Source organism: Podarcis bocagei (genome assembly GCF_964188305.1).
Source record: "Podarcis bocagei genome assembly, chromosome: 1".
Classification (NCBI taxonomy): domain Eukaryota; kingdom Metazoa; phylum Chordata; class Lepidosauria; order Squamata; family Lacertidae; genus Podarcis; species Podarcis bocagei.
The window spans coordinates 66,971,295-66,999,128 of NC_138125.1; the positions used below are offsets into that span (position 1 = coordinate 66,971,295).

At 39.7% G+C, this 27,834-nt stretch overlaps 1 protein-coding gene across 3 annotated transcripts in view; it reads left to right on the top strand.

Moving 5' to 3' along the window:
• ELP4 (elongator acetyltransferase complex subunit 4) overlaps window positions 1–27,834 on the top strand; it is a 161,341-nt gene that overhangs the window by 102,940 nt on the left and 30,567 nt on the right. Inside the window, exon 10 of one of the 3 annotated variants that reach the window (XM_081165692.1) lies at window positions 2,921–3,019. The exons of the other annotated variants lie outside the window; for them this stretch is intronic. Within the exon in view, the coding sequence (XP_081021818.1) occupies window positions 2,921–3,004 (84 nt within the window). The 3' untranslated portion in view covers window positions 3,005–3,019. Of the gene's footprint in view, window positions 1–2,920; window positions 3,020–27,834 lie in introns of those variants that run through there. 3 annotated transcript variants of the gene reach the window in all.

Here is a 27,834-nt window from a genome sequence, read left to right on the forward strand (position 1 = left end):
CTTCACTAGCTGCCTGTGAGCTAGTGGGATTAATTGAAGTTGTAAGTGATTGATTTAGGACCCGTGTACTTCTCCAGTATTGGCCCACCCAACTACTAAGATCAGCTAGAGACACCCTTCTTGTTGGCCGAGCATTATATTCTACTAGTTTGACAATGACACAAGAGAGAGCATTATGAAACTCCCACCCAAATGACATCTGGACATCTCATTGCAGGGGGTTGGACTAGATGACCCTTGGGGACCCTTCCAACTCTGTGATTCATACATTGGCCATATTTAAGAGTAAAGTAAAAATTCTTTTGTCTAACCATTTGGAATGTAACTGGCAACTTGGTGGCTGTTGTTGCTGTTTTATTTCTTTTTTTATATATCATGATTTGTTGTGTTTTAACAATAACTTATTTATTGTGATGGTTATATTTTGTATTTTTAGCCACCTTGTACTTTAATTAAGAGGAAAGGCAGAATATAGTGTGAGGAAACAAATAAAAGTGCTTTTTGCATTTTTGTTTTAAGCATTTCTGAATTTCCAGGAAAATCGTTTTCAGATCCTGTCATTTACAGATGAAGCAAGGAGCCATATAAATTATGCTGGTTTAAAATAACGTTTGTAACCTAGTACCAATGTTGTAAAAATACTTATGTGTTTGAAAATCACACTACCTATTCTTGTTTCAGATTTCATTTAATATATTGTTCTGTATGATTTTATGATAAACAGATTATTCCTTGAACAGGAATTAAGAGTAAAGCTGCCAGGAAGAGCTTTTGTTGTCAATGTAGTTCCCGCCTCATGTTTTATAAGAGATTTCATGGTCCCATTGTAAAGAGTGGATGATTTAAAACGTGTTACCAAGATAAACTTTCCCATTGTCATTAATGAGGATGGGTAATACTGAGTGACAAGTGCATTAGGAATGACATAGAAAGAGCTGTTAGATTTGTCAGAGCATATCACTTCAGGCTATGAAACCTGATGGCTTTTTCTCCCAGTAATTTTTTGCTAATGGACCAACCTGGTGATTACTCACCTTAGTGTTTTAACATCTTGTTGCTCTAACACTGATAGCTTTGGAGGGCAAATCATTATTAAGCAGTACTTACAAAAGGATAGAGAAAATGACCTCTCTAATACGAAGTGATTCATCAAACTGAAATAGCCATTAAATTTGATAAACAGAATGATACTGATATAAACATTTTAGTATGAGCAATTATTTTGCTATGATTCATTTTGGGGGAAAATGTTTGTACTTGCAGACTAGTTTTATACTCTTACATAAAATATATATGTTTTCTTGCCACAATACAGTTCTTTCCATAAAGGCTTAAAAATTGGGACACTAATGTGTTTAATTTACATTGACTTTTTAAGAAAATTCTCCATAAAGAGCACTTTTAAAATATTAATCATTGAACAATTAATAATATATGACTTTTTCTAGTGTTTAAAACCTCCCCAAACTACAATGTGCTTATCAATTTCCATTTTGAACATGCAATTGGTCACTTTTTCGCCTTGATTCATCTTGCCTGGCTGCCAACCAAATTTTGCCTCTGTATACCTTCTTGACACTAATAATGACTGAGTTTCTGTTCGTTTGCGTGCAAGATTTCCCAAGTGGCAGTTTGGGGCTGGGATAAACTATCTATCATGATTGCATACAACTAATCTGACTCAACCAAACCACCCAGTGATTGAAATTACATTTGACAATTCACCTCTCCTTGGCGTGCCTGAGGTGAACATAGTTACAGACCATCCCCGGAAGGGCATAGCAACTCTTCCATATGCTGGGGAGGATCTTTTTATTTCTGTCAAGAGACTTTTAACCAAGCATGTAGAAACAGGAGAGAGGTTTAAAAAACAACAAAAAACACTTCATTTTTTTCAGTGTGTTACCTTTAATTTTTCCATATCAGTGCCATTTATGTTTGCAAGGGTTTTTTTAGGCAATTCATTAAAGAAACTAGAATCTTGTTTTATATTAGTAAGAACTCATATAGCAAAGTACATAATTTTTACATAAAGTTAAAATAAGGAATTTAAGGATCATGTATCATTGCCATGGTTATACAACTAATGATTCACTTCTTACTTGGGAAAAGCATTAACTTCAGCACAGTAACTTACCTGTGCCAATGAAAAAATCTTTTTAACACTACTTTCTACAATGTCTTGAGTGATTAGTTATTCCTGATGTAGATGAGACAAATAATAATATTCAAAAAGGGGTGTGTGGTGTTGTGGGAATAAGGTTAGCCCCACCCAAATACTGGCTTGAATCCTAAATTTATATTCCATTAGCACAAAAGTGGGTTTCCACCAATTCCCCCAAAAGTCTAACCCTCCCACAGCATATCCTACATCTTTGCAAGGGTTTCTCACCCCATATGCATGGATTTTCAGGGGCTGCCACCCAGTTTTAGCACCCAAACCTTAAATTCTAACACCTACTGAACCCAGAAATTTAGAGGAGTCTGGTACCCACAAACTCATAACACATACACATTGAAGTAGGGAAGAGTTCAGTTTAGTCCTCTTGCCTACTGCCTTTCTCCTTTATATTTAATGATATAAAATTGGAGTAAAAGTGCCATGGCTGTTGAAAGCATTAAACAATAAATTTTTTTCAAATGTATATGGAATTTACAACTATGTGTAAAATATTTTGGCTGTTTGCACTTTTGGAATGATCAATAAATGTGAGAGCAGAATGACGTGCACAATGGGACTTCCCATCCCCCATCGTTGTGTCACTCCGAAATCTGCTCCAGAGAGTGGGCGGGGGGGACACAGAACAGATGTGCGGGGTGGGGGGAGGAAGTGGGGAAGTCCCATTGCACAAGTAGAAGTTCCACTACTCCTGCAAAGTCTGACTTTGATGAATTCAAGCTCTTTTTTTCCTTGACACAGGCTCAAGTGAAGAACCTGGGTGGGCATGGATACTATTTACAAAGAAGAATCCTTAAACTCAGTCTTATAATGAAGGGACTCTGACCTGGTTGTGGCAATTTTTTGCAATTTTGCCAAATTTCTCTTCTTTTCACTGCCTTTGGTGCCATTTCCCACCCTGTTCCAGAAGGACCAAAGCAAGACACAAAAAACAGAGATTCCAGGGCAAGTGAAAGCCTCAACATGATTTAGATCTAAGGTGGCTTGCAGCCAATTTTGTGTGCAGTTGACACTTTCAACCTGTGCAACAGGTTATTTGAATTGTGGTATTTGTCTATATGTGATGTTTACAATCAGTTGATAAAATGGGAACTCATGAGTTAGCAACTTTCTATAATTTGTAAACCCGAGGTACCACTGTAATTCTATATTTCATTAGAATATTTTTTGCAGGGCAAATAGAGGTAGACTTAAACTAATGCTTAATTTAATGTTCTTTTTAAAACATAATGTTTCTGTTTAAAACATTATGAAATAATGTTAATTTTCAAGGTAACTTGATAAAAAACACAGTAGAGTAATATAGAAATTTCTTATCTTGCCTTGTTGCATGCCCTTAGTATTCGGAATCTGAGCTGTCTGGTGCTCATTAGTAGAAAACACTGGTGTTTGAGTGCTTGTATATAATCCTATTATAAAAGTGAGCAACATTTATCAGTATTAGTAAATGCAAGTTTCTGCTATAAAGATCTGTCATTGTGTGTCCTCCCACTCCTTCATGGTAAACCTGTAGACTTTGAATTCTTGCACATTTCAGTTAGTGCTATTGTAGTGTAGTGATGTTTATTTATGATACGACAATGTAGTACTAGTGAGCCATTTTATTCGGTAATAACCATAAATATAATTCTTTTGCATAAAGAAGTTTTAACATCGACTGTGTAAATCAAGCAATTGCTAAGAAAAGAACAATAATGTAGGTAGTGCTAGGGGCTACAGGGGGTGTAGGAATTGGCAAAAGTCACTTAAAAGTCTGGGTCCAACTCCTTATCCTGTCCTATTCCTTAGCTTCAAGTCAGTTTGCAAGAATTTTAGCAATATCCCTGTCACCAAAAGGTGCATAATCAAAGTATTACATTTGTATGATTCAAGCAAAGAAAGAAGGCTGACCAACAATAAATCCTATCTACTCCCTAACATTGTGTGTTACAATCATGTCCCTTACCTTGAAATAATTATCTCTTTTATTATGCACATTTTGTAATGTTTCAATTTCCTGTGCAAACCTGATCTTTTAGGTGGAGTGCAACCCTGGCTAGAAATGTCTAGTTTAAGCTCAGAACAAGCTCACGCTGATCCTGTCCCTCACCAGGTATAGGTTGTCAGTTAGAGTGACCATACCTGTACCAGAAATCAGATTGCACCTGGTTCATGTGTTGTTCAAAAACACCTGAACTTGAGCTGCAACCAACTGATTAAGCAACTTACCAGGAAGGAGTTTTACAATGGTCTAATACGTCGTTGGAGCAGTTGTGATGCTTTATTTGCATTTTGACTCTCAAAACTGAACAATAACTAAGAATGGGTATAACATATTCCATGGTGAAGTGATATTTTGGTTACCTGGTTTTTCTGGTACTCGCCAGGTTATTTGGCAAGGAAATGAATGCATATGCTGTAGAAAAGAAGTTTAGCAACTAAATTCTTTATGAGTCACAATATGGCAATCAATAGTTTATCGTCTTAAGAATGTAATTAGGGGATTTTCAAATATGCATTTGACATCTGAGATATTTAATCCTATTAGCAATCAAATGAACAAAAAACCTGCCTTCGTTATTAATATGTATAGAACAGAGAAGTTAAAAATAGAAACAAAAGATGTAAAAGTAAGCGTTAATCCTGAGTTACTTGTAAAGCTTCAGAAGCAACTATTTAGATATGGTTATTTAGTTTCCAAAGCACCTCCTTTCCGTTGAAAATTATTTTTTCTAAAATATATGCTGTCATAAAATTTGACTTAAATTGTTGCCCACTTTGTCAGTTAATATAATAGCATCTTTTTAGACACAAGACACAAAGGCAAGAGAAAAGGTGCTCTGCCATTACACCTTCATGGGAATCGGAGAGCTTTGGCTTATTTCTTCTTGCATTAATCACTGACTACTTTGGCAAATATATATATTAAAACACTGAAATACCATTTAGTTAGACTTCAGGCCTAACTCAGTTTTCTGACAGGAATGTACATTGTTCTCAGAAAGCAGTTTGAAATTCTAGAACTGTCGTTGAAACAGCTCATGGATTGTGTGTAATGGAGCAAAGCAGTCTATCATGTGCTTGGCTTTGCTCCCAAGAGTTTTACTGATACTGACTATTGCTGCTCAAATATTAAACTCATTTCACATGCTCAATACAAGCTGTGGCTGGTATATCTAATGGTGTGGATGCATAAGAGTTCCTCACCAATCATTTTAGTTTGCCTTAAAAAAAAGGGTTCAATCATTTTTCTGAACACATGAATGTCAAAGTGCAACCAGGGCTAGGAATGTGAATGTAGTCCTTGCCTCCAATATCTTTGTGTGGTTCTCGCCTTCCTGCTCTGTCCCCAGCCCTTCCCTATTGTACAGGGAGAGATCTGCATGGGGCTCCTACCCAAGTTCATTTGAATCTGAGTGCAACTTCCATGCAGACCTTCTCCCCACAGCACAGGAAAGTCAGGAATTCAGCAGGAGGGACACGTACAAGAGGCATGGGGACAGGGCCAGGCTTGCATGCTCCTGGCCTTCTCCGCAATTTGGCATTTGCATGTCCGTGATAATGAGTGTGTATGCATGTGTGAAATTTATTGCTCCATTCCAAAAAAAAAGGTAAAACAGTTTTACCAGTTTACCATCCTTACCAGAGTTCTTTCCAAATAATAGTGTAGAATAGGAATTTTGAAAAATGAAGCCATGTTTCTGTGAAACATGCAACCAATGCCTTCTGTGGTTTTCTAAACCTGATTAACGTCATACTTTTTTTTTTTTTTTTTTTTGCTATTCACACCATTTTAAATTTCAGAGCAGAGCAGAAACTTTGATAAGCTTTATATTACAAAGGGGGATCGCAATCCTAAGTGAGACAACCAGTATTAAAGTAATCTGATGTAGATAAAGTAATCTGAGAGCCTTGATAATTTTTATTGGTACATTAATTAGCGTAGTAATTAGATGATGATCAAAATAACAGTTTTAGAATGGATTTAATTGTAGTTATATCTCCTTGGTGAAAATATATTCAATGCTGAGGGCAATATCCCAATCCTCTAGCCGCAGGAAACAGTGAATGGATCTAGGCCTTTTGCTGGTGTGTGTGTGAAGTTTCTCAGTTTTGTCAGATCAGCTATTTTGTCTTCAGGGTGGTGTTTCTTTTACAGGATGAAAGTATTTTTTTAAAAAAAAATCTAACTACTCAACCCACATTATGATGTCATAAGAAAAATGCAATCTCTATCTCCCGCCCATTAGCATGTCAGTTGTGCAGTCAAATACTACATGGAAAGTGGTTTCATAAGTTTCATAGGCTCGGACACCTATTAGATTTTTACATAGAGTTCTGCTGCTGCTATGCCCAAGCTGAAGTAATCAGCAAGAGCATAATTTATCCCACAATCTTAGCTATCCTCAAATTCCACTGAGAAATTCCAGAAAGAACTATACAACCTGACGAAGGAATTTCCTACAGATGTGCCAAACCAAGTTTGTGCAGACAGTCTTCAGCCAGGCATTCTGTCTGCTAACCAAATTATTGAAACCAGGAAACTCCATAGTTTCAGGCATTGTTATCACAACTCGTGTGTCTGGTTGTATGGACCCAAGTCTCAGATCATATGCCACCAATATTGCAACACAATTTGTACATCTGAGACTAATTTGGGCATATAATTTGTTCAAATCCAGACAATCCAGAAGCCCAGTCTGGACATAAGAATAAACATGCTGGAACAGACCAAGACCCACCATCCTGTTTTCCTTTTTTTTTTTATAAAATTTTTATTGGGTTTTCCACTTTTATAAAGACAATACAAACACAGAAATAACACAAACATGTATAGATTCAGCAGATCCTGGTTTCATAACCTTGTTCCCTGACTTCCCCCCACCCCCCCTCGTGCATCCCAATTCCCAAGATTATATCAGCAAGTTGGTATTTCTCCTCTTAACCATCCTATTCATTTTATTACCTTTTCTCTAATAAAAAGATTGATTTCCCTAAGTTGGACCCAAGTTCTCTTCCATCGATTTTTGATTTTATCCTAATTAAAAGTCATATTAACCAAACCTAAGAGTCTTGAGAGTTTTTAAGAATCTCTTCTTCCCTCCCTCCCATCCCCGGTTTGTCCCTTCCCAATAAAAGTCCAAAGTCGATTCTCAGCCTGGGTTCCTCACGTCCGAGGCTTTCAAATCCCTTTCAGTCCCTCTTCGCCGGTCTTGTTGGTAGTCCTTTATATCAGTCGTCGAATCTGGAAAAAGGTCTTTCACCATCAAAGCATATTCTCTTCCCACAAGGAGATTTGAAAGCAACTGCTGAAGAATTTCCACAAAGCCTGTATCTTCAAACTCAGAGTCCAAACAGAGGCCCCAAACATATTTCTTTATTCTAAGTTCCTGTATTCCATATTGTCCCAGGGCCTCCTCCTTCTTCCTCTGCGTCTTTCGCAGACTTGTGGTAGATATGTTCCCAAAGTCTCCTTGCTTGTGTTGCACAGATGTCAGCTTTTGGTTGTTACTTCCCAAGGTTACTTTCTCTTTTTCTTGTTTAATCTCTTCCACCTTTGTAGACATTGTTTCCCATTCAGCTGTGGATTCTTTCTCATTCAGATCCTCAATACAAACAGCAGAGTTGCCTGTTCCCAAGGTCATAGTGATAAGTTGTTTATTCATGGCTAAGCTCTGCTCTTGTAAGATTCCCACCAATTGAAACATCCTTTCGATTTCCACTAGTAACTTTCCATCCACAGCCATTGTATCCATTGTAGTTTCACAGAATTCCCCCTAGGGGGAATCTGGTTACTTATTAGTCTTTTCTCCAAGAATCCTTTAACTTGTTGTTATTACTTTGTTTCCAACAATTTTGTCTCAATTATAACTCGTTTTAATCCAGAGGGATCTTAGGTAATGATTTTTCCGCTTTAAACTGCCCGTTTGGCAGCTTTGACAGCTGTCAAACTCCGCAGCTCTTACACAGGCACAAAGGCAGGACGTTCCCGAGCCCGGGAGGGGGGGTTGTTCAAAGCATATAAGGGGTCTCCAAAACTCCACTCTCCAGCACAAGATTTGCTTTAACTAAATCTTGAAAGTTAATGTCCTTTTTAACTCACCCCGCCAAGGGTAGGCTCTCCAGCTTAGCTCTTATGTCGTTGCTTAGATCGTCTGCAAGGGGGGGGGTGCGGACTTCCTTTTAGCACACCCCCCGGTCGTCTCCAATTCAAGGTAAAATTTTTAAAATCCGAATCCGTCTTACTCACGGGTAATTCTTTCAGTCCAAATTTTCAAGGAAGAAAGTCAGCGCTCACTGGTCATGGCTCGCGGCTTCGCCCCACCGAGGTAGCGGTCGACTCTCAGTGCCACGCCACCCCCGTATCCCCTCCGCAGCCTTTAAAAAGGCTCTTCGCGAATCGGGGGGCGCTTAAGGCACCCGCCGAGTCTTCAGTCCGCAGGCTTCCGCGCCTGCGGCTTTTAAGGGTCCCCGCGTCGCCGGCGCGGCAAAGACCCGTCCTCAGTGGAGCCGATTCCCTCCGGAGCTCGGAGGGAATCCGCCATTTCCAGATCGCGTCAACCCGGAAGTCCCTCCCCACCATCCTGTTTTCCACAGTGGCCAGCCAGATGCCTATGAGAAGCCCTCAAGAGAAGATGACGGCAATAGCCTGCTGCTCTTCCCCATCAACTGGTTTCAGGGGCATGGTGCCCCTGATCCTGAAAGTAGTATATATCCATCCTTGCTAGCCACTAATAACCTAATCGTCTTCCATTAATTTGTATAATACCCTATTAAAGCCATCTAAGTTGATGATCCTCACAACATTTTGTGGAAGCAAATGCCATAGTTTTAACTGTGCTACATGAAGAAATATCTCCTTTTGTTTGTCCTGAATCTCCCACCATTCAGCTTCATAGAATGATTCCAGGAGCTAGTATTGCGAGAGAGGAAGAAAAACAACTTTGTCCACTTTCTCCACATTCTGCATAATGTTATACACCTCTGTTATCCCCTTCCCCCAATCACCTTCTTAAGATAACAACTGAATGTATGTAGGGTCGGATTTTCACCATCCCTAGTTTCGCTGCTCATCTGTTTTTCTTTATGGAGCCTGCATACATAAACTTTCTACAGAAGAGCAAAGCTTTCTTTTGCAACCCTCCCAGATAGCTTCCTGTCATTAGAGACTGGGCAGGGTGGAAGGCATCTTCATAGACAACAAAAGATCCTCTTTCATTATATGTTGATAGAGGGCAACTAGTACACATGTTTTGCTTTCTTGTCCTGGGTGCCTAAATCACAGCTTGTTCTACTTACCCAGACAATGAAAATTTTGGGATCAATGCTCAAGAAATACCCAAAATAGCAGCAAGACTGAGTCTCATGGAGACATTTGGCAGGATTCAAGCTTTGGCTCCAAAGCTACATTCAAACCAGTAAAATAAGGATACATCTACACAACTAGTAGTAATGCTAGTTCCTCTATCAGATAGTGCCAGAAATATTGAAAAAGGGGCTGAAGCAACTTGCCACTCTGTCAGCACAGTGACCTTCTTTTGCTGGAAGCTGTTTTCTAAACCAAATGTAGCAGGGGAGAGGGTGTCGTTGAGATCATTGTGGGGAAGGAAAGGTTAAGCCAGGGTGGTCCAACTTTTCATATCAAGTGGGCTGCAATACTACTTCAACACAGAACCTGTGGGCTGCACACTTGACTTGTCCCGACCCTCCTGTCATCTTCCCAAAGCTGGGATAGGAGACAAGGGCTTTGGGAAGCATACACAAGGCTCTAACAGGGTCCTAGAGCTCTCCCACGTCCTTCCCCAAATTGGGCAATGCTACAGAGGATGAGATGGTTGGACAGTGTTCTTGAAGCTACTAACATGAGTCTGACCAAACTGCGGGAGGCAGTGGAAGACAGGAGTGCCTGGCATGCTCTGGTCCATGGGGTCACGAAGAGTCGGACACAACTAAACGACTAGGTAAAGGTAAAGGGACCCCTGACCATTAGGTCCAGTCATGGCCGACTCTGGGGTTGCAGCGCTCATCTCGCTTTGCTGGCCGAGGGAGCCAGCGTACAGCTTCTGGGTCACGTGGCCAGCATGACTAAGCCGCTTCTGGCAAACCAGAGCAGTGCACGGAAACGCCGTTTACCTTCCCGCCGGAGCGGTACCTATTCATCTACTTGCACTTTGACGTGCTTTCGAACTGCTAGGTTGGCAGGAGCAGGGACCAAGCAACGGGAGCTCTCCCCGTCGTGGGGATTCAAACCGCCGAGCTTCTGATAGGCAAGTCCTAGGCTCTGTGGTTTAACCCACAGCGCCACCCGCATCCCGAACTAAACGACTAAACAACAACAAAAACTCAGCTTTGGGAAGGAGATAGGAGGACTCTAGGACCCTATCAGAGCCCTCATGCCTCCTTCCCAAAGCCCAGCTCCTTGCTTACCTGGCTTTGGAAAGGCAGTGTGAAGACTGCAGGGGGGCATCAAATGTTGCCAAGAGAAGCCAAGAAAGGCCTCAAGGATTGCCTTGGGTTAAACTGTACCTGTAATTGGAGAAAGAAAAACAAAATACAGGATTGCAAGTGATGCAATTAGTATTGCTTAATGTTAGACCCTAACTTTTGCCTTTCATCAGATAAAGTGACAGGGAATCAATTTTCAATAAGTTGTGTTTTTTTCAAGAGTATGGAATGTTTGGGGTGTGTGATAACTTTGTAGAGCAAGTGTTCAATTTTAATGTTTCTCCTTCCCCCAGAACTGACTATAAGAATGTTCCTGATTAAGTCCTCAGGATTATTTGAAAGCTTGATCTAACTACTGCATCAAATAATGTAGAAACAGTGGCCTAGACTCAGGAAAGAAGTGGCATTTAATATTTAAAGTAATGTAACCATTTTAGAATGCCTTGATATTTGCTGCTTTTATAGAGAAAATCTTTTTGTTGCATATATTATGAATTTCAATAGGTGCCTGAAAATTGATTTTTAATATGCTCATTATGTTTCTGAGTCTGCTAATTCTTTAAGGAAATGAAGAAAAAATAATGAAACCATGTTACACAGGTACTTAATTTTTTTTATCTGTGGTACTATTCTGGTAATTAATGCTTATTTTATGCAAACTAGACTATATCTCTTACTGGACACATTACTGTCAAGAAAATATTACTTGCCTTAATTATCAGTAATGAAGCAGGGATAAGCTGCTCACTTAGATATAATATATCTAATGACCTTTTCAGCTAGAGGTTGTGATGAAAGGTATCAGTTTCCACAAATTATGTTTCATTCAGTTTCTGGCCTTTGTGTAGATTAATGTTTTGAGGATGAGTTTTAAAGTCAGAAATAAATTGTGTTTGGTGTTTAAAAGTGATTTACTGTCTTGCTTTTTAGTAGATCATTCTCTATTTTATAAATTAATCCAGGTTCCATCTCTATCATGATATTTTATAATAGAAGTCAACAATTAAATCTAGGCTTTTAAAAGAAGTATGATTGTCTATTTTTGGCAGTATTCGATACAAACAAAAGCTTATGAAATGCAAGAATAGTGTTTGAAAAGGTCTAAATTTGCAATTATGCAGATAATTCAAAGCTCTCTGGGGGCTCCAATACAGATAGATCTGTGCATGTTAGTGTTAAGTGATTGCCTGACTTTAGCAGAAGATATCAGTGTTTGATAAGTTAATGTGCACACAAGGGGCTTTGTATAAAATTCCTTCTTGCTGGAAAATCGGAAGTCTGTGCATTTTCTGAAAGTCATGTAAAAACATTCTGTGGGTGGTGATTGAGATTAAGCTACTTGGGATTAGAAGACGACATTCTTAATCCTTCTAGCTCTGTGTTTTACTGTTTATAATAGATAGTTGCATTTTGAAAGTGCTGTGCCTACACCCTTGAGCCCTTTTGGGTGGAGAGTGTCGAAATCAACTTGGTTTGACTCTTGGAGCAGAGTGCACTCACTATTGGACTAAATATTGGAGAAAGATCTCAACTTTTGGTTACTTTCAAAAATAATTATTAGTGACTTCTTTGTCCCTGAAGGTTGCATCTTAAGGTACTTGATTTAAGAGGCATATTTCAATGGGAGGGCAATGTAAGAAACTCTGGGGCTGTTTGAAGTGCTCTGGCAGGCACCTGCTTTCTTCAGAGGTGCTGCTGTGAGCTAGTTTGAGTGTCTATTCAGTGACTGTGGTGGTCTGAGGGAATGAATAGAGAGATGGACCAGCATTGCCAAAATACATCCCCAGTGGTCTGGAATTTTACTGCTGACAGTTGGGAACAGATGGTAGACGGGAAGATATTTTTGCGACTTGGCAGTGGTCTGTTGATTCAAAATATTTGTGAACCCCTGGGGTTAGGGAAGCCAGAAAATAGATGGATACAGTTGTAGAAGTTAAAGTCCTTTGTAACGATTATTTTTATTTTGTTGGATGGTTTTTCATATTCTTTGGTTTTCTTTTGATATTATCTTACACATTTTGGCATGATGTTGTTACTACCTTGGTTTTCCTTTTGGAATGGAAAGCATGCTACAAATCTACAGTGAAGCAATCTTTTTAAAATGAATTTGCATTTTAAGAACATGGATTAGATGGTGTATTTGAATTCAGGGGTTAATTATACTTCGTAAGAAGTTCAAAATATGTATAATATGATTCCTATTCTTTAGCATCACTCATGTTACTTAGTATACAGAATGCAAATGTGACAGAGTTGATGCCCAAAACGTTTATAATCTGTTTTTGATATGCAAGCTATGAGTGTCATTGGTTATGTAGCCAAAAATCAATGCACAACAGGGAGGTATCAGCAGGCTTAAGAAAACCCCAAGGTTTGTGGAAGTACAGGGTTGCTGTTTTTAAGGAAATAAAAACCCTAAAGGGAGACTCTGAAAGTAGGACTGAGCCTGCTCAGTGGCCCTACCTTGGTTATGGAACAAGGGTGCTAGTACTCACCATAATATTGTTACAGTAAGTGCCTCACTTTTAACATTGGGGGAGGGCTGATGCTGCGTACCCTTGGGTACTCCCAGAAAAAAGCTCTGGGAATGGTGAAACGGAAAATCTGTGGGGGCTGGAAGGGAGTGTCTGAAATCCTGAAGAGGAGCACTCCACTATGCAACATTTTGATTGTTTCTTCTGTTTTTCATTGACTCAAAATAAATGCTATTTCTTTTATTGTTTAGGGGATTTTCTTGGGGGAGGTGTTGCAGTTTTTGATATTAATTTTTGTACCTTTATTTTAGAACTTGCTATGTTTTATGTGGATATTGTTTAATTTGCTTCTGCACTTTTTGCTGTTATATTTATTGTTTATTACCACTTTTGTTATGCTTGTAATTATGTGTTTTTTCATGTTGTAAGCCGCTTTAGGCATGGTTTTAACTATGGAAAGGTGGCATACAAATCAAATTATGTATATAATTCAAAACCTGTACATCATGTCTGTAGTCAGCAGTACAATCTTATTTCTGCTATTGCTGTTTTGTATATCATACAGTTGCACATACAGTGGTACTTCGGGTTAAGTACTTAATTCATTCCAGAGGTCCGTACTTAACCTGAAACTTCTTAACCTGAAGCACCACTTTAGCTAGTGGGGCCTCCTGCTGCTGCTGTGCCGCCGAAGCATGATTTCTGTTCTCATCCTGAAGCAAAGTTCTTAATCTGAAGCACTATTTCTGGGTTAGCGGAGTCTGTAACCTGAAGCGTATGTAACCTGAAGCGTATGTAACCCGAGGCACCACTGTATCTCGCAGTCCTCTGATAATACTGTAGTAACTCATGAAATGTTTAATTTAAGTGTTCAGTAGAAACTTTGGCAACTAGTCACCTGTGTTGTACTTCACTTTATACACTGCTAGAGTGATGTATACTAACTGTTCTCCACCCTGAAAATCAGAAGTTGCCTGATATCTGTACTCTGTATAGCTGATATTAGTAGCGGGGCAGCAGCAAGGCAGATTCATGACCATTATTCATGCTCTGAAGCCCTTTCCACCACAGGAGATGCAAGTCCTGGTTCCAAAAAAGGATATCATTGCTGCATTTGAAAAATCTTTACATTATTTAATGGATTTGTCATGTACAGCCAATTATGTATATCTGCCAAGAGTTTTGATTGGGTGAATGAACAACAGCATTGGTCATGAATTGTTGAGACCTTACAAATCCGTCAATTTCCGTGCTTTCTAGAAGATTATCAAAAATGTATGGCATCAAATTGAAGTTCACGAGATTTTATTTTAACATCTACAAATGCTGGCATACACTCTGCCAGCTGTACAGTTGAGCAAAGTAAAGGGTACCATTTGAGGAGTTATAAATGGTTGATAGTTTAGTTTATTATTATATTTTACCATCATGGAAGGACATTTAATTATTATTTTTTACCTTGGCTATCTCTGGTTACAACTGCACATCATTACTCATACCTCCTTCATATTCAAGTCAGTGAAACTCAGGCGGCTGGGTAGTGGCTGTTGTAAGCATGGGCTGTGCAGCAGAGTTCAACTCCCCCTCACCTGACAGGAACTTTTGCTGCACCACCACCTTTCCTTCTTTAGAAAGTTGTTGGCACTTCTCTGCAAGGAAGCAGTGGAACCAGTAGCCAGAGGTACTGGACTTCAGGGGGTTTAGTAGAACTACTTCACAGTCCCCCCAAAAGGACATGGGTCTCAAGCTGATCCTGGACCTTCATCAAGCTTAGGAAGTTTCAAAACGTGGCCCTTGCCAGCATTATGCTGCTTCTACACCATGGAGACTGGTTCACACCTCATGGGCATAGCCAAGGGGTGGTGGTGTCAGGAGGGCAGCTGCTCCCCCAAATCAATAAAAATAAATACAAATCTGAGGTTCTGACCCCTTAACAAAACCTTGTCTCCCTAACAAAACCCTGTCCCCTCCCCACAAAAAGCCTGGCTACACCGATGCCTCAACTATATTTTTACATTTCTGTACAGCATTAGTGTTTTCTCCACTTCACCCTAGGAAGCCATTGGTTCCAATTTCTGGTCTTGCCATTTAATCTTTTAACAGTCAGTTCTTTACTAAGTGCATAATGGCCATCACTGCCTACCTCTGTGTTCAGGAAATCACAGTGTTCTCATATATCAACAACAGATTCCTTGTCACTCCTATGACCAGCTTTCTGACATCCTTGGTACCACATTGGCCTTCCTCAGTATCATAGGGCTTAAAAATTGTTAGCAGGCATGTCCAATATTTCTGTTAGTCTTTCAATAGGCTTTTGAGTCACATTGCAATAACCCTGGTAATCACATCTTAGGTGTGTTAGGTCTCTCCAGCACTGGTTCTCGAGCATCTTTCAGCTGCACTGGAATCACCTGGGTTTGATGCTAATCCTGATAGTGCAAGTTCACAATTCCCTTGGGGAATGGACCTCTCATAGCAACCTGTTACTGGCACCCTCTGTCCTTGTTACTGACAACATGTCTAGAACTAGCTGAGTAGCAGACTGCAGAGACCTACACACTTCATGGTCTCAGAATGAGCTCCATCTCCACCTGAAAGCCTTGAGCCGCAAATAAGCAAGGAACTAGTTCCAATACACTCGTGACTCTAGCACGGTAGTTCTGAAACTATTGGGCACTGTTGGCAGTCCATTTGGCCAGACATGACCATTCTCTGGCAGACCTCCTCAGTCAGATAACCTCATTTCATGAATGGTTGCTCATACCGTGGGCAGCTAGGAGCCTCTTCTAGTGCTGAAAGGTGGCAGCAGTCAAGATATTCACATCTTCAGATAACAGCCAATGTCACCTGTTTTGCAGCAAGGTAGGGAAAAGCAAGGACTTATCTATGACTGATTTCTGTGAGAGCATGTGTGCATGGTTAAATATGTAGTTGTTTGCAGAGCGGGAAAATATGAACGAAGATATCTGATTCCCCCCTCTACGCAGATTAACACGTATCCCCAGCTAATTTATTGTTAAACCCCCTAATTTAGAAGGTAAGATAAAGAGCTTCAGGTTTATAGGTACTTAAAAGTCTTAGGGAGAATGCCTTGAGGATGACAGAGTGTTAAATCCTCTGTTGCAGGAAGAATATTTGAGCCAGCTGGCGGAGTGATCTTTTTCCTTATACCTGCATTCCTTAGCATATCCATAGAAAAAACAAATTGTGAGCCAATTAGAATAAATAGCAAAGAAACTCCTACTTCAGTCACAATAGCAGTATCTGTGAAACTGTTCTTCCTTCATACAGTAATAGTTGAATGGAAGGCACAGAGGGCAGCTCTTTTCATGCAATAATAAGGAAACAGCTGTGGGCAGGCTTCCTGAATGGATGTCATATTTGAGGAAGGGGTGTTCACTGAACCATTCATACTGGAGCCTTACAGAGCTGTCTAGAAGGATGGAGAGAGGAAGAGCTGCATTTTCCGACACTGGAAGGTGTCTTTTTCTTTTTTCTTTCCTGCTCCTAGGTTGTTGGGTTTTTGTTTTTTTATAAACAGTTTCCCAAGAGGAGGGAAATAAACTGCATGAGCTCCATGGATAGTCTCCATGTCCCTTGTGTCCTGCCCCAGCCTTCTGGTTCCCCAGGAAAGGTATTTGGTCTCCTGTCCACCATCACCACACAAACACAGAAGATGGGACAGATGGAGGGGAACCAGAATGATGGAAAGCCTATAGGCCAGGCATGTCCAAAGTCCGTTTTGGGGGCCCGCCGGTCGGTTTAATCCAGCCCCTGTGGCAGTTTACTTCCTAGGGTAAAATCCTAAAAAACCCTCAACAACTTGAATCCTAAAAGAAGCTCAACAACTCCAACCCTAAGAAAAGCTCAGTAACTTCAATCCTAAAAAAAGTCAACATCTTTGGTTGGCCCTTTGGTCGACCCCCATGGCCCTTCACTTCATCAAATCTGGCCCTCTTTGAAAAAAGTTTGAACACCACTGCTATAGGCAGATGTCGCCATTGGTCCTTGCTCCTTCATTCAAAACACCACCTCCATCTGTTCCATTGGTATCTGCAGGGAGAGTATAAGTAGTAGAACTCATTTATATATTGCAAAGATTGTGGTGACCTTAGCTTACCTCACCTAGCAACTACTATGCTACAGTACCCCAAAACTCCATTTTGGCAGCAGGTAGTGTTTTGATTTTTTTTTTATTAGAGGAAATAAAATGGCATCTAGTGTATTGCAAACATTTGCTATTTGCTGCTCAACAGCAAACGTTTCCCAGAGGGGAGCTTGAAAGGCGGTGGAGAGCATTGGGGATGGGTCTCAGTACTTCTGGAAGGAGCACAGCTGCATGGCTTAAGGCCCTGACATTTGTGTGGAAGCATAGGGAGACAGGAAGAGAAAGACAGACTACATGAAAAGAAAATGCTGGGGACTGAGAGAATGCATGGGAGGGGGGGGCGGCGATACAGAGATCCAGAGAAAGCACAAAGAAGAAATTTGAGGGGAAGGAGATTAGCCTGCAGTATCCTGAGAATGTCCCATTAAGCCCCCAGAAGCTTAGATACCCAAAGGTATTTCACAGTCTCACCTTGGATAAAGAGGAGGCAAATGGTATTCCATCTCCTGAAGAGATTATAATTTCTGGGAATGTCTAGAAGAGAATTTCAAAGAAAATCCTCACTATGCACAGGTAAAAAGTAATGATTTCCCTTTCCAAGGAGAAAAGATATTCCTTAGCACTTGAGTTGCAAATTCAGATGCAAGGGAGATAGTAACTCTCTGGTTGTAAATATGAACAAGAAACCCTTAGGAGTCATGTAGAGCAGCAGGATTTTGTTTTGTGCATTGGCCACCTACATCCAAGCCTATCTCTAAATTACATCTTGTAAATGGGGAACTGTAGAAGATCTCATAGAACTGAGAATGGACACTTCAGCCAAGATATTCATAAACATATTGATAGGAACAAGACAAGCTTATACTCAATCTCGGCAGCACACGTAGCAGGGACCTACAACATGATTGCACAGTGATTCAGCAGGAGGGTGGTACAGGATTAGGAACTAAAGTTCCACCCGCAAGTGTTCCAACAACTGATGCTATGGTTTGAGTTGCCAGTGATAGTCATTTTCATCAGCAGAATCTTGGGTGACTAGGCAACTCAGAGAAGGTTCTCACTACACTGTGCAAGGAAGCCTTATCAACAGGTTTTACTAGCCATTGGGTTTGCATACCTTTTCCACTTAGTAAACCACTGAGGTTTTTTACAATTAGGCTGTGTATAAATTTAATGAAATAAATCAATAAATAAAATACATTGCCTGGTGCTAGAAATCAGGGTGAAATTCATTGAAGGAGCTATACCAGTGGGGCTTTGAATTCTTGCAGGCTGGGCCTGACAAGGGGATGAGCACCAACATTTTAAATGCCAGATTTTGTCCCACAACAGCATACTTGGTTGCCAAGGCAAGGGTTAATTCACTGGCAACTCCAGCCACCAAACAAATTGTCCCTTTCCCTCAAGATGAGACCAATTTTAGGCAGCATCTACAAAAAGAAGAAAATAACCAAAGCAAACATGCTTCTGGGATAGACAGAACCCAGCATCCTGATGTAGTTGCAAATTACCCCCTGCCTGATCTTCATATTATAGGAGTTAAAAGATGATGCTGACTTCTTCTTCTCTGCAAATCTGCATAGATCTGCTGAGCAGGTGTAGGGGTTTCTCTCTCTCTCTCTCTCTCTCTCTCTCTCTCTCTCTCTCTCTGTGTGTGTGTGTGTGTGTGTGTGTGTGTGTGTGTGTGGTTGCCCGCATTTGAAATTGTGTGGGAGAAACTGTGGGGTGGTCACACCTACCTTTGGAAAAAGTGAATATTCTTGGTGGTCAAATAAAGTAAGCACCCATGCACTATACATTAGACACACATATAAGCTGCCGGCATTGTCTTTGGAACCTCAGCTGTGTATGTTCCAACTGGACAAAGTAGTCCTCTATACAGATCCTACTTCTCTGCCAAAAAGCAACTCAAACCTTTCACAGATCACAAGAAATTGTCTTTTTTCTTCTTCTTCCCTCATCTTGTGCATCCACAGGAAAAGACATGGCACAAAGTAGATACCCATAAAGCATTCATTTTTTTACTTGGACAAACAGCATCTATTAGAAAGACAGAAGTGTGGTTTGTGTCCTTTCAAGTACTTTTTTAGGGGGAAGCATTATCACATTTCCCACTGGCTGCAGAAATGTATAGCTCTAGCGTACCAGTCCCTGGGGAATCAGCCAGCACTGGAGATCATGGCACATTCTATTAAACTGCAACCTTTTCCACAAATTCCTCCATGGAAGAAATATGTAGGTTAACCACGTGGGCAAATATATGTAAGCTTGATGGATTTTCTTTTCTGTCTTTGACAGCATGGTGCTGGAAAAAGTGCATACTAGCTAGAATCCTGACCCAGCTTGATCCATGTCAAAAGAGAAAAATTTGCCATCAGTTCCTGATCTCTGTATCTCCCAGAGAGTGGTGGCGACCCTGGGGACAAATCTGGGCCTTCAGGTGGTTCTATCTACTCCACCTCTTGTTGTCAAGAACAGAGAGTACAGTAGGAGTCCTGCTGGATCAGACCAACAGTCCATCTGGTCCAATATCCTGTTTTCCATAGTGGCCCACCAGATGCCTCTCTGAAGTCCCCAAGCAGGACACAAAAGCCTATTTGTTCTTGGTCTTTAATGGCGTACTGCCTTTCAACCTGAAGGGTGCAATATAACCACTGTGACTAGTAGTCATTGATAGACTCAACCTCCATGAGTTTGGCTTGTCTCCTTTTAAAGTCATATTGCAGTAAAAAGCTAGATTAATTAAGTCCTGTGTGACTATTACACACTGTGGAAAAGGGGAGGGGGATATCTGTCCTGAACCTCCTGCCAGTCAGTTCACTGATTGATCCAAGTTGTAGCATTCAGAGAAGGTGAGAAAAGCGTCTCTCTATCCACTTTCTCTACATCATGCATCATTTTATAATCCTTTATCTGTCGTGACTCCAGGGTCAGAGCCCCCAGGTTTGGGAGATGCCATGGACTCAAAGGAAGTGTCAGATGGGGAGATGGCACTTTCCTAGAAACACTACTTCAGGAGTTTGTCTCGCCCCCACCTTCCTGAACTGGGTTAATTCCATAATGCCATCCTCTGAGTCCAAAGACTCCAGCCCTGAAGCCCCAGTGGTACAATTTAAATTGATTTAAATCAGTGTAATTTAAATTGTTACTTGCATCGCCAATAAAAAAACGCCAATTTAAATAATTGATTTAAATCAAGTTTCCAAGTTCACAATTCATAACATTTCCTGAACAACAGTGCATACTAATTGCCTATAACAGTTACAATAGATTGATTTATAGCTAAATAAAGCCTTTATACAACATAGGCACACTTGTTTATTTTTGAATTGTTATGAAGGGTGAACGCCACTCCCAATCTCTGCCAAGCGGTAGCAAGATTCCAAGGGGTTCCAGGTGCTTACCTGGGTTGAGTTTCCATTGGGAATCAAGAAGCAATCTTTAAGAAATGTCTTTAAGAAATGTGGTTTATTAACACATATTTACAGCCTGTGTTCAGATGGAGGGAGAGCAGAGTTTACAGCCTTTGCATCTCAAGAGGTGCTTGCCTTTCACAGCAGCTTAGTGTTGCATTCAGAAGCTTTCTCAGTGCCATCTTTGTGCCTCTACCACAGTTTGTCTCCATCCTGTCTTCTTGGCATTTGCCCTCCAGCCCCCCACATGGAGTTCTCTCTGCTTCCTGCTTTCCCTTCCCAGAAAACCCATTGCCAAGCAACTCCTCCTCTTTGTCTGCTAGACCCCCTTCTCCCCACTCTTCCAAGCTTAATTTTGAAAGGTGACAATCTTCCTATAACCTACCGTCATTGCTCACCGTAACCTTGGCAGCCTCTGTTGGCATAGGCCCAAGGATTTCCCTGTGATGGGGCATAACCTTTTGTTATGCTTAATGGCTTCTATCCTGGGTGAGGCCCCAGCCTTGAAAGGGTGCTTAGCCTGTATTTTTCCATTGGCCTGGCATCTTCCCTTCAATACTCCCAAATAGCAGCTAAATTCTACCCTTTATTAATTTCTGAAGTTCAGTTTAACAGTTATGGGTGCCCTTGCATCCCCAACGCTGTTACCCCAGAATTGCAACAGTATTTTGCATTATACGTACCACCTTCCCATTATTTTGTTTTTATCTCAAGGCAGCTTTGAGTGTGCTGCCCACAGTCCTTTCTGGGACACTAAGCAAGATCGCTTACTTGAAGATCTGTCTAACACAGAAAGGTGTGCTGGACTTTCAAGAGACAAGGTTGATAATGGCAAAAAAAAAAATGTAATGTTTAGTTGATAGTCGTAAAATTAAAAAGTTACTAGAAAAAATCAGTAGAATTGTATTTATAATGCTTGGCCTCAGGCATCCAGTATTTTTCTTCCTTGGTCCCCCCCCCCCCTCTTTACATCAAAAAAGATGGCTTTAATTTAATATGTGTTCTATTGAATTATGATAAGTGTAGAATTTAACATTTATTCAACTCAGAATTTAACATATTTTTAGAATTTAACATATTATTTTTAATATAGCAATATCAGGAGAAGACTCAGAAGAAATTTATTTCTCAAAACCACAGGTCATAACAACACATTTTAAATGATAAATATAATGCTATTAAATAAGACAGCAGAGATCCAGTGTTACAACAGTAAACAAGGTGCACAGCTACAATGCTGGTTTAAATTCTTCAAATTCCACCCCCCACCCCCGGTTTTACCTTGAGAACTGAGGCACAGAGAGTTACTAGTCATGGGTTTTTCATGAATCTGTAGTTTATCTCATTCATCTTTCCAGTTTAATTTCATTTCACATACTGGTTTTTTAACATGGCTCTGCGAGAAAAGCTGATAGCTTTTAGAGTATTGTCTCAAAGTAGAATTGAGTAGGGAGAACTTGCATTTTTTCCTACTCTGTAACTCTCAAAAGCTTTTATTTTACAATAGATAAAATACCTTATTAGCAGTGTCTAAAAATAAAGTATTTTGTTTTATTGGTGGTTTATTAATAATACCCCATAAGTACAAACTCTCAAAAATGCAAGTTATAAAAGGTATTGGTTAAACATTTTAAATAAGTCTCCATCATATCATTCTGAATGGTGTCAAATACAATTTTTATTTTTAAAAGATTGTAACTGGAATTTAATCTTTGAAAATATTAATAACAGCTTACAGCAGGTAGGCTATAAAATAACACTGTATGCTGTCTATTTAGTTTCTGGTTGAAAAAGCACAGCAGTACTTTAGTTCATTACCTTTGAAAAAAACAGTAACAAGATAATACAGCTGCCTCTGATTAAGATGTAAATTCTTTCTAATTAGAATGTAAATTCTTACATTTAAATGAAGACATCAATTGTCAGGATGCCATATGATATCTTATTCCACCTTGCGTGAATGAAGCCCTCACTGTTCATCTATGGCACTAAAATAGTTTTGCAATCCCTTTGTTCTCTGATTCTTGTAATATTCTCTCTTCATGTTCCCTTTTCACATTGCTTTTGTTTGTTTTCCCCCTTGCATCTGATATTGTTGTGTCTTGGGATTTTGTAGAAATTTGGAATGAAAATTGAGTTCAGTCAGTGCCAGTATTTGCTTGTGCCTCAATTACTTCTGCTGAATTTTCCTCAATGCAAATCAGGCAGGTTGCATAAAGTAGTGCATGTATTTGAAATAATTAATTTTCCGTAAAATGATGGAGCAAGTCCAATCAACCTTCATAAAACCTAAATAAAAGAATAAAGAATTAGAAATTAATTAACTTTTTTGTGTTGGTGATACTTTATTATGAAGTGCAAGGTAGCAATAATAAGTTTTCCTGTTGAATCTAACTTCTTCATCAAACATGGACAATAACCTTTTGCCACTGTCATTAAATAGAAACACACTTGGAAAATTCTATTTCAATAATATACGGAACAGGAAATATTATATGTGGTTAAAAGCCCAGAAGAAGTAATGAGTACAGAACACATGCACTAAGTTTTTTAAGGCACTATGTATAAAACAAAACTATAAATGACTACAATCCTAAGCATGATTATTTGGAAGGAGGATACTGTGCAAATATTCTGAGCCATATGTACCCATGGCATAGCTTTACCCTCACACAAGGCTCATGGGTATTGCTTATTTTAAAGTGCCTCATGCATGTACTCTGCAACCTTCTAGACTAGAGCAAAGCTAGAATGTCAGAAAGCAGGCTAGGCTAGAATCTGTCTCCCTGATATACAGTACTAGCTTTGCACAGATGGAGAGAGTTAGCATTTAAATCCCTCTGTGCAAGATGAGACTAGAGGACATTCCTTGATAGGGATGACACCTGCTACTGGAAGAATCAGGCAGGGTCTTCTGAAATCTTCTGTCTCCTCTCCAGGGGAGGAGTCATCCATCTCTTCCTAGACTGACCCTGCCTGCAATTAATAACAGTTGGGATCCTTTCGTGTGTTTAGTTGCCCAGTTCTTTTTCAGCCTTTCTGGTCAGTTTGCAAGTTTTGGTGTTAATCTCAGTCTATCCTCCTCTACCTGCTTTTAGTCAGTGGTGTTGTTTTATTTAAGGAGTGTGGGTTTGTGTGTACTTGTCCATCTACCTCTTGGCTTTCTAGTTTATGTTCATCTTTGATCCCCACCATGTTCTGTGTGTGACGTCTCAGCTTGGTATCCCCCCTCCCGACAAAAAAACCCCTTCTATGTCCATGGGGTCTTGGAAGAGGTAGTCAGTGGGACACTCTGTGGGATGAGTATGTGGCCAGTCAAGATGCACCACGTGTTTCTTTGGACCACAGAGTTTTATGGGCATGAAGCAGGTGGTTTCCACAAGCGATGCTGAAGAGGGGGGCCACGATTTTGTTTCTCCAGCAGTTGTTGCTGCACTTTGCCCGAACTGCTCTGTTTTCCGCCAACAGGTTCAATAACCAACTTGCAACTTGAGTGGGACTACCAGGTTTGCTCCCCCAGAGTAGTCCTAGTTTGGAAGAGGCTTTGGTAGTTTCCCACTTTTTTTGTTTACTATGAAGCAGAGTGCTCCATCTTCATCGTGGCTTCTCTGGCTGCCTTCTCAGCATTTAACAAAAATTTGGGGCAGCAAGGGAACTCAGCCCTTCCCAGCATACCCAGGCAGCATGGTGTGATATTGCCTTCACCCAGTGCAACCAGTGACTGAATAAGTGCATCTGTCTTGCAGTGGGAGGCCTTCCCTTTCCTAAGGAAGGCCAGGTTGTTTGTCATGGGTCTGTGGATATATCTGTCCTGCGATTAAGGGGTCTCTGCAAGCTGCATGCAAAGGCTACTGGGACAGAATTTCTAATGTTGACCCAGGACTGCTACTGTCATCACACACACACACACACAGACACAGACACACACACACACTACCCTTCATCTGAAAAATCATGGCAGTTTACAACATAAAAACACAAAATAAGACCACAAAATGCATAACAGAATAACAAAAATTACCAATAACCCCCCTTCCCAACACACACACACACACACACACACACACACACACAGCGTTTAATCAGCCAAAGGCCTGGTTGAAAATGAACATTTTTGCCTGGCACCGGAAGATATTGCAGGTAACTTAGAAAGTTTCAGATTTTATGCCTGGAACAGAACTGGTTGAAACAATGTTTTAATTGGCTTTCAAAATTTAAACTGGTAACATGCTGTACCTCTAGGGGTGTCTTCAAGATATGTTCCGCAAATGTTTAGTGCTCTTCACTTTGTTATATTTAATCACTAGTTCATGTTCAATATATCCTAGCTAAAACTAGCAACTCCTTTAAAACTTAAAATGACTGAAGCCTGTACATTTGTTTCTCAAAGCTCGTATATCTCAGTATGGAGGGGTAAGAGCCTATACATTGCCAATTTATATATTTAGACCAAATTGTATTTACGCTGTTGTTATGAAAGTGAGTGACGACATGTTAATACACTATTGCATTTTCTTTTGGGTTTCTTTGACCAGCTTATGATAAGCCCAAAAAACTGCAATTTGTGTTCAAAGCAGTGGTGATTTTATATTAATGGTGCCAGGTGAGGTTTCCTGGAGAGAGCATTCCACAAGCAGGGAGCCAATGCAGAAAAGGCCCATTCTCGTGTTGCCATCCTCCAGACCTCTGAGGGGTGGAATCTAGACACACATAAAAACTGTTCTGAAAATGCTTTGCATATTGCACTTAGAATGTTTTATTTGCAGCTGTATAGCTGAGTCCATGGAGGAGACTCACAAAGAGGGTGCTCAGATGATGATTGCAGGGTCTGAGTCAGTTTCATATGGGGAAAAGCAGTCCCAATTACGGCAGCTAGTAAGAGATTCTAAATAATTACTCTGGTAGTTGGTAACAATTATGTGTTTCCACTCATTTTAATACAAGCAAAATTCACATAGGATCATAGCAAAAGACCCTAATAGTAAAATATATAGTAAATAAAATTTGATTACTTGGAAAAGAATGCTTACGAAAGACGCCTTTTGTTATCTCATAGTAAAAAGAAAGTATATGAAGAGGAGGGGAGGAAAATATATACTGAGCCATAGCAAGGATTTGTTTGGAAAGTCCTGAAAAGTAACACTACCTAATAATGTGTTGTTGTATTAGCATTGCTTTCCATTTGTTTGGCATGATTCCTAACAACCAATTGTTCTTACAAGCAGATGTTTTATATATGATTACGGTAACTATTTGTTTGTACAATAAACTGCACAAGTAACAATGTAAATAACATATAGTGCCTTGGTGGTTATGTAGCAATTATGACCATATTCTGAGTAATTTAAAAGAAACTTAGCGCTGGAAAAATAGTAGGTAACTCATATATCTATAACTGTTAGTACAGGTGTCAGTGACAGAGTTTATTAAAATGATAATTTTAGTATTGGTTATCATAAAACCTTTGGCACCTAGTTTTCCAAGTAGCAGAGTATGGTCCCATTAATAGACCAGAGTTTTCTGCATGATTACTGCCTTTCATAATCAATATCATTGATATTAGAATTCTGTATGCTTCTTTTCATCTGTAATAATCTACAGGTGTTCAGTGGCACACCTTTCTCCACTTTCCAGGTCCATAAAAAAAATCCCAGCTAATGTCCAATATAGGAGCCTCATGCAGCAATGACTTCTGAAATTCTAGGGCTCAGAAAATAACAAATTCCCTTTGAAACAGAGCTCAGAAGCTAATTCTCCTTTTGTTCTAGTGGCAACAGTGACCTGATCTCACAAATCTGGATGGAGTGCATATTCTGGTCTCCTGGGTGGGGACTAATCTGTTAAGTAAATCAGATTCTTTTAGAATTACAGAATGCCCTGTAGAAGATTCTTGATTATCAGGATAAACCATTTTGATGCCTTTTGTCTTTGAAGGTATCCCAGACACTTTTAAAATTAGCTCATACTCACTGCTAGTAATTGGCAACTTTAAATTTGCATGAATTTGAATGAATTTACTTATGTCTTTCACATATGCAAATTGGAAGTATGACTCATGGTGACAGCATGCCTCATTAAATGTTGAGTTTATGCAGTTTGCCATTGGCTGGAAATTTTATGCAGATAATAAAACTGGCATGCATAACTATGTACCAACTATGGTGAAAAGCTTCAAGGATTCCATATAATCCCAGCTGTTTTGTTTGCTATTATTTGATGTCAGGTTAGCAGTAGTGATCCTTGCTAGTTCAAAGTCTTTGTTGTAGCATAGTATTAGTCATAATATGTATGGCAACTAATTCAAATTCATGCCTCATTCTGTTTTGGGGTGTTTTGGATTGTGCATGCCTTCTGATTCCCTATTTCTTCTGAAAAAAACACTTCAGCTTTTATGATAAAAGGTGCAGTTGCCTGTTGCTTTTAGTTTTGGTTTAGTTTCCAGATGTATAATATGTATGATATATCTGTATGATATATATTTTATTTTATTTTCCTGGCATGGTTGAGTGCCATCTTTGTAAAGATGAGCATGTGATCAAATAGAAACCTGCAGTATTAGTTTAAAGGCTTTGACATGTCATCAAGTGTAAATCTGCTCTAATGCCAAAATCCTGCCTGATGCCAATCAGGAGCTTTTTTTATCCTGAAGAATTGTTCTTCTGAATATTGCATTAACATTTCATGTACTACTGAGCAAAAACTGGAAAACAGAATCCAATAATCATATTTAAAATTCAACTAAATTTCTGCTGTATCTTGCATATCAGTTATTTTCCTCAGTTGATACTAGCAATATGTGATATGATACATATAATATAGTAACAAACTTAACTATAGCATAATTTCCCTTTCTGTCAGAGAGGAACAAAAACTGTACTTGGTGTATAATTGAATATTTGAGAAGCATGTGAAACTGCTCTATGCTTCAGATGTTTTTAAGTGTCAATAAATATCTTGGTAGAACTAGGGATAGTCAAAGAATTGGTTCGGTTCACATTCCAAAGTGAAAAGACAGATTGGGCCATTATTATCACTCAGGTTTCATACTTGGAGAGCTTATAGTAGATGAAGTGCTTTGAAGACTGGCTTTTTAAAAACTTTGCCCATGGGTGCAACCATAGTTTCCCCCTGATACTTTGTTCTTCAGAGGGATGGCACATCATCACATCTGTTGTTCCTGGAGACATTTGTGGCTCCATTCTGAATAAATGTGCAGCAGTCGCAATGCCACCCGGG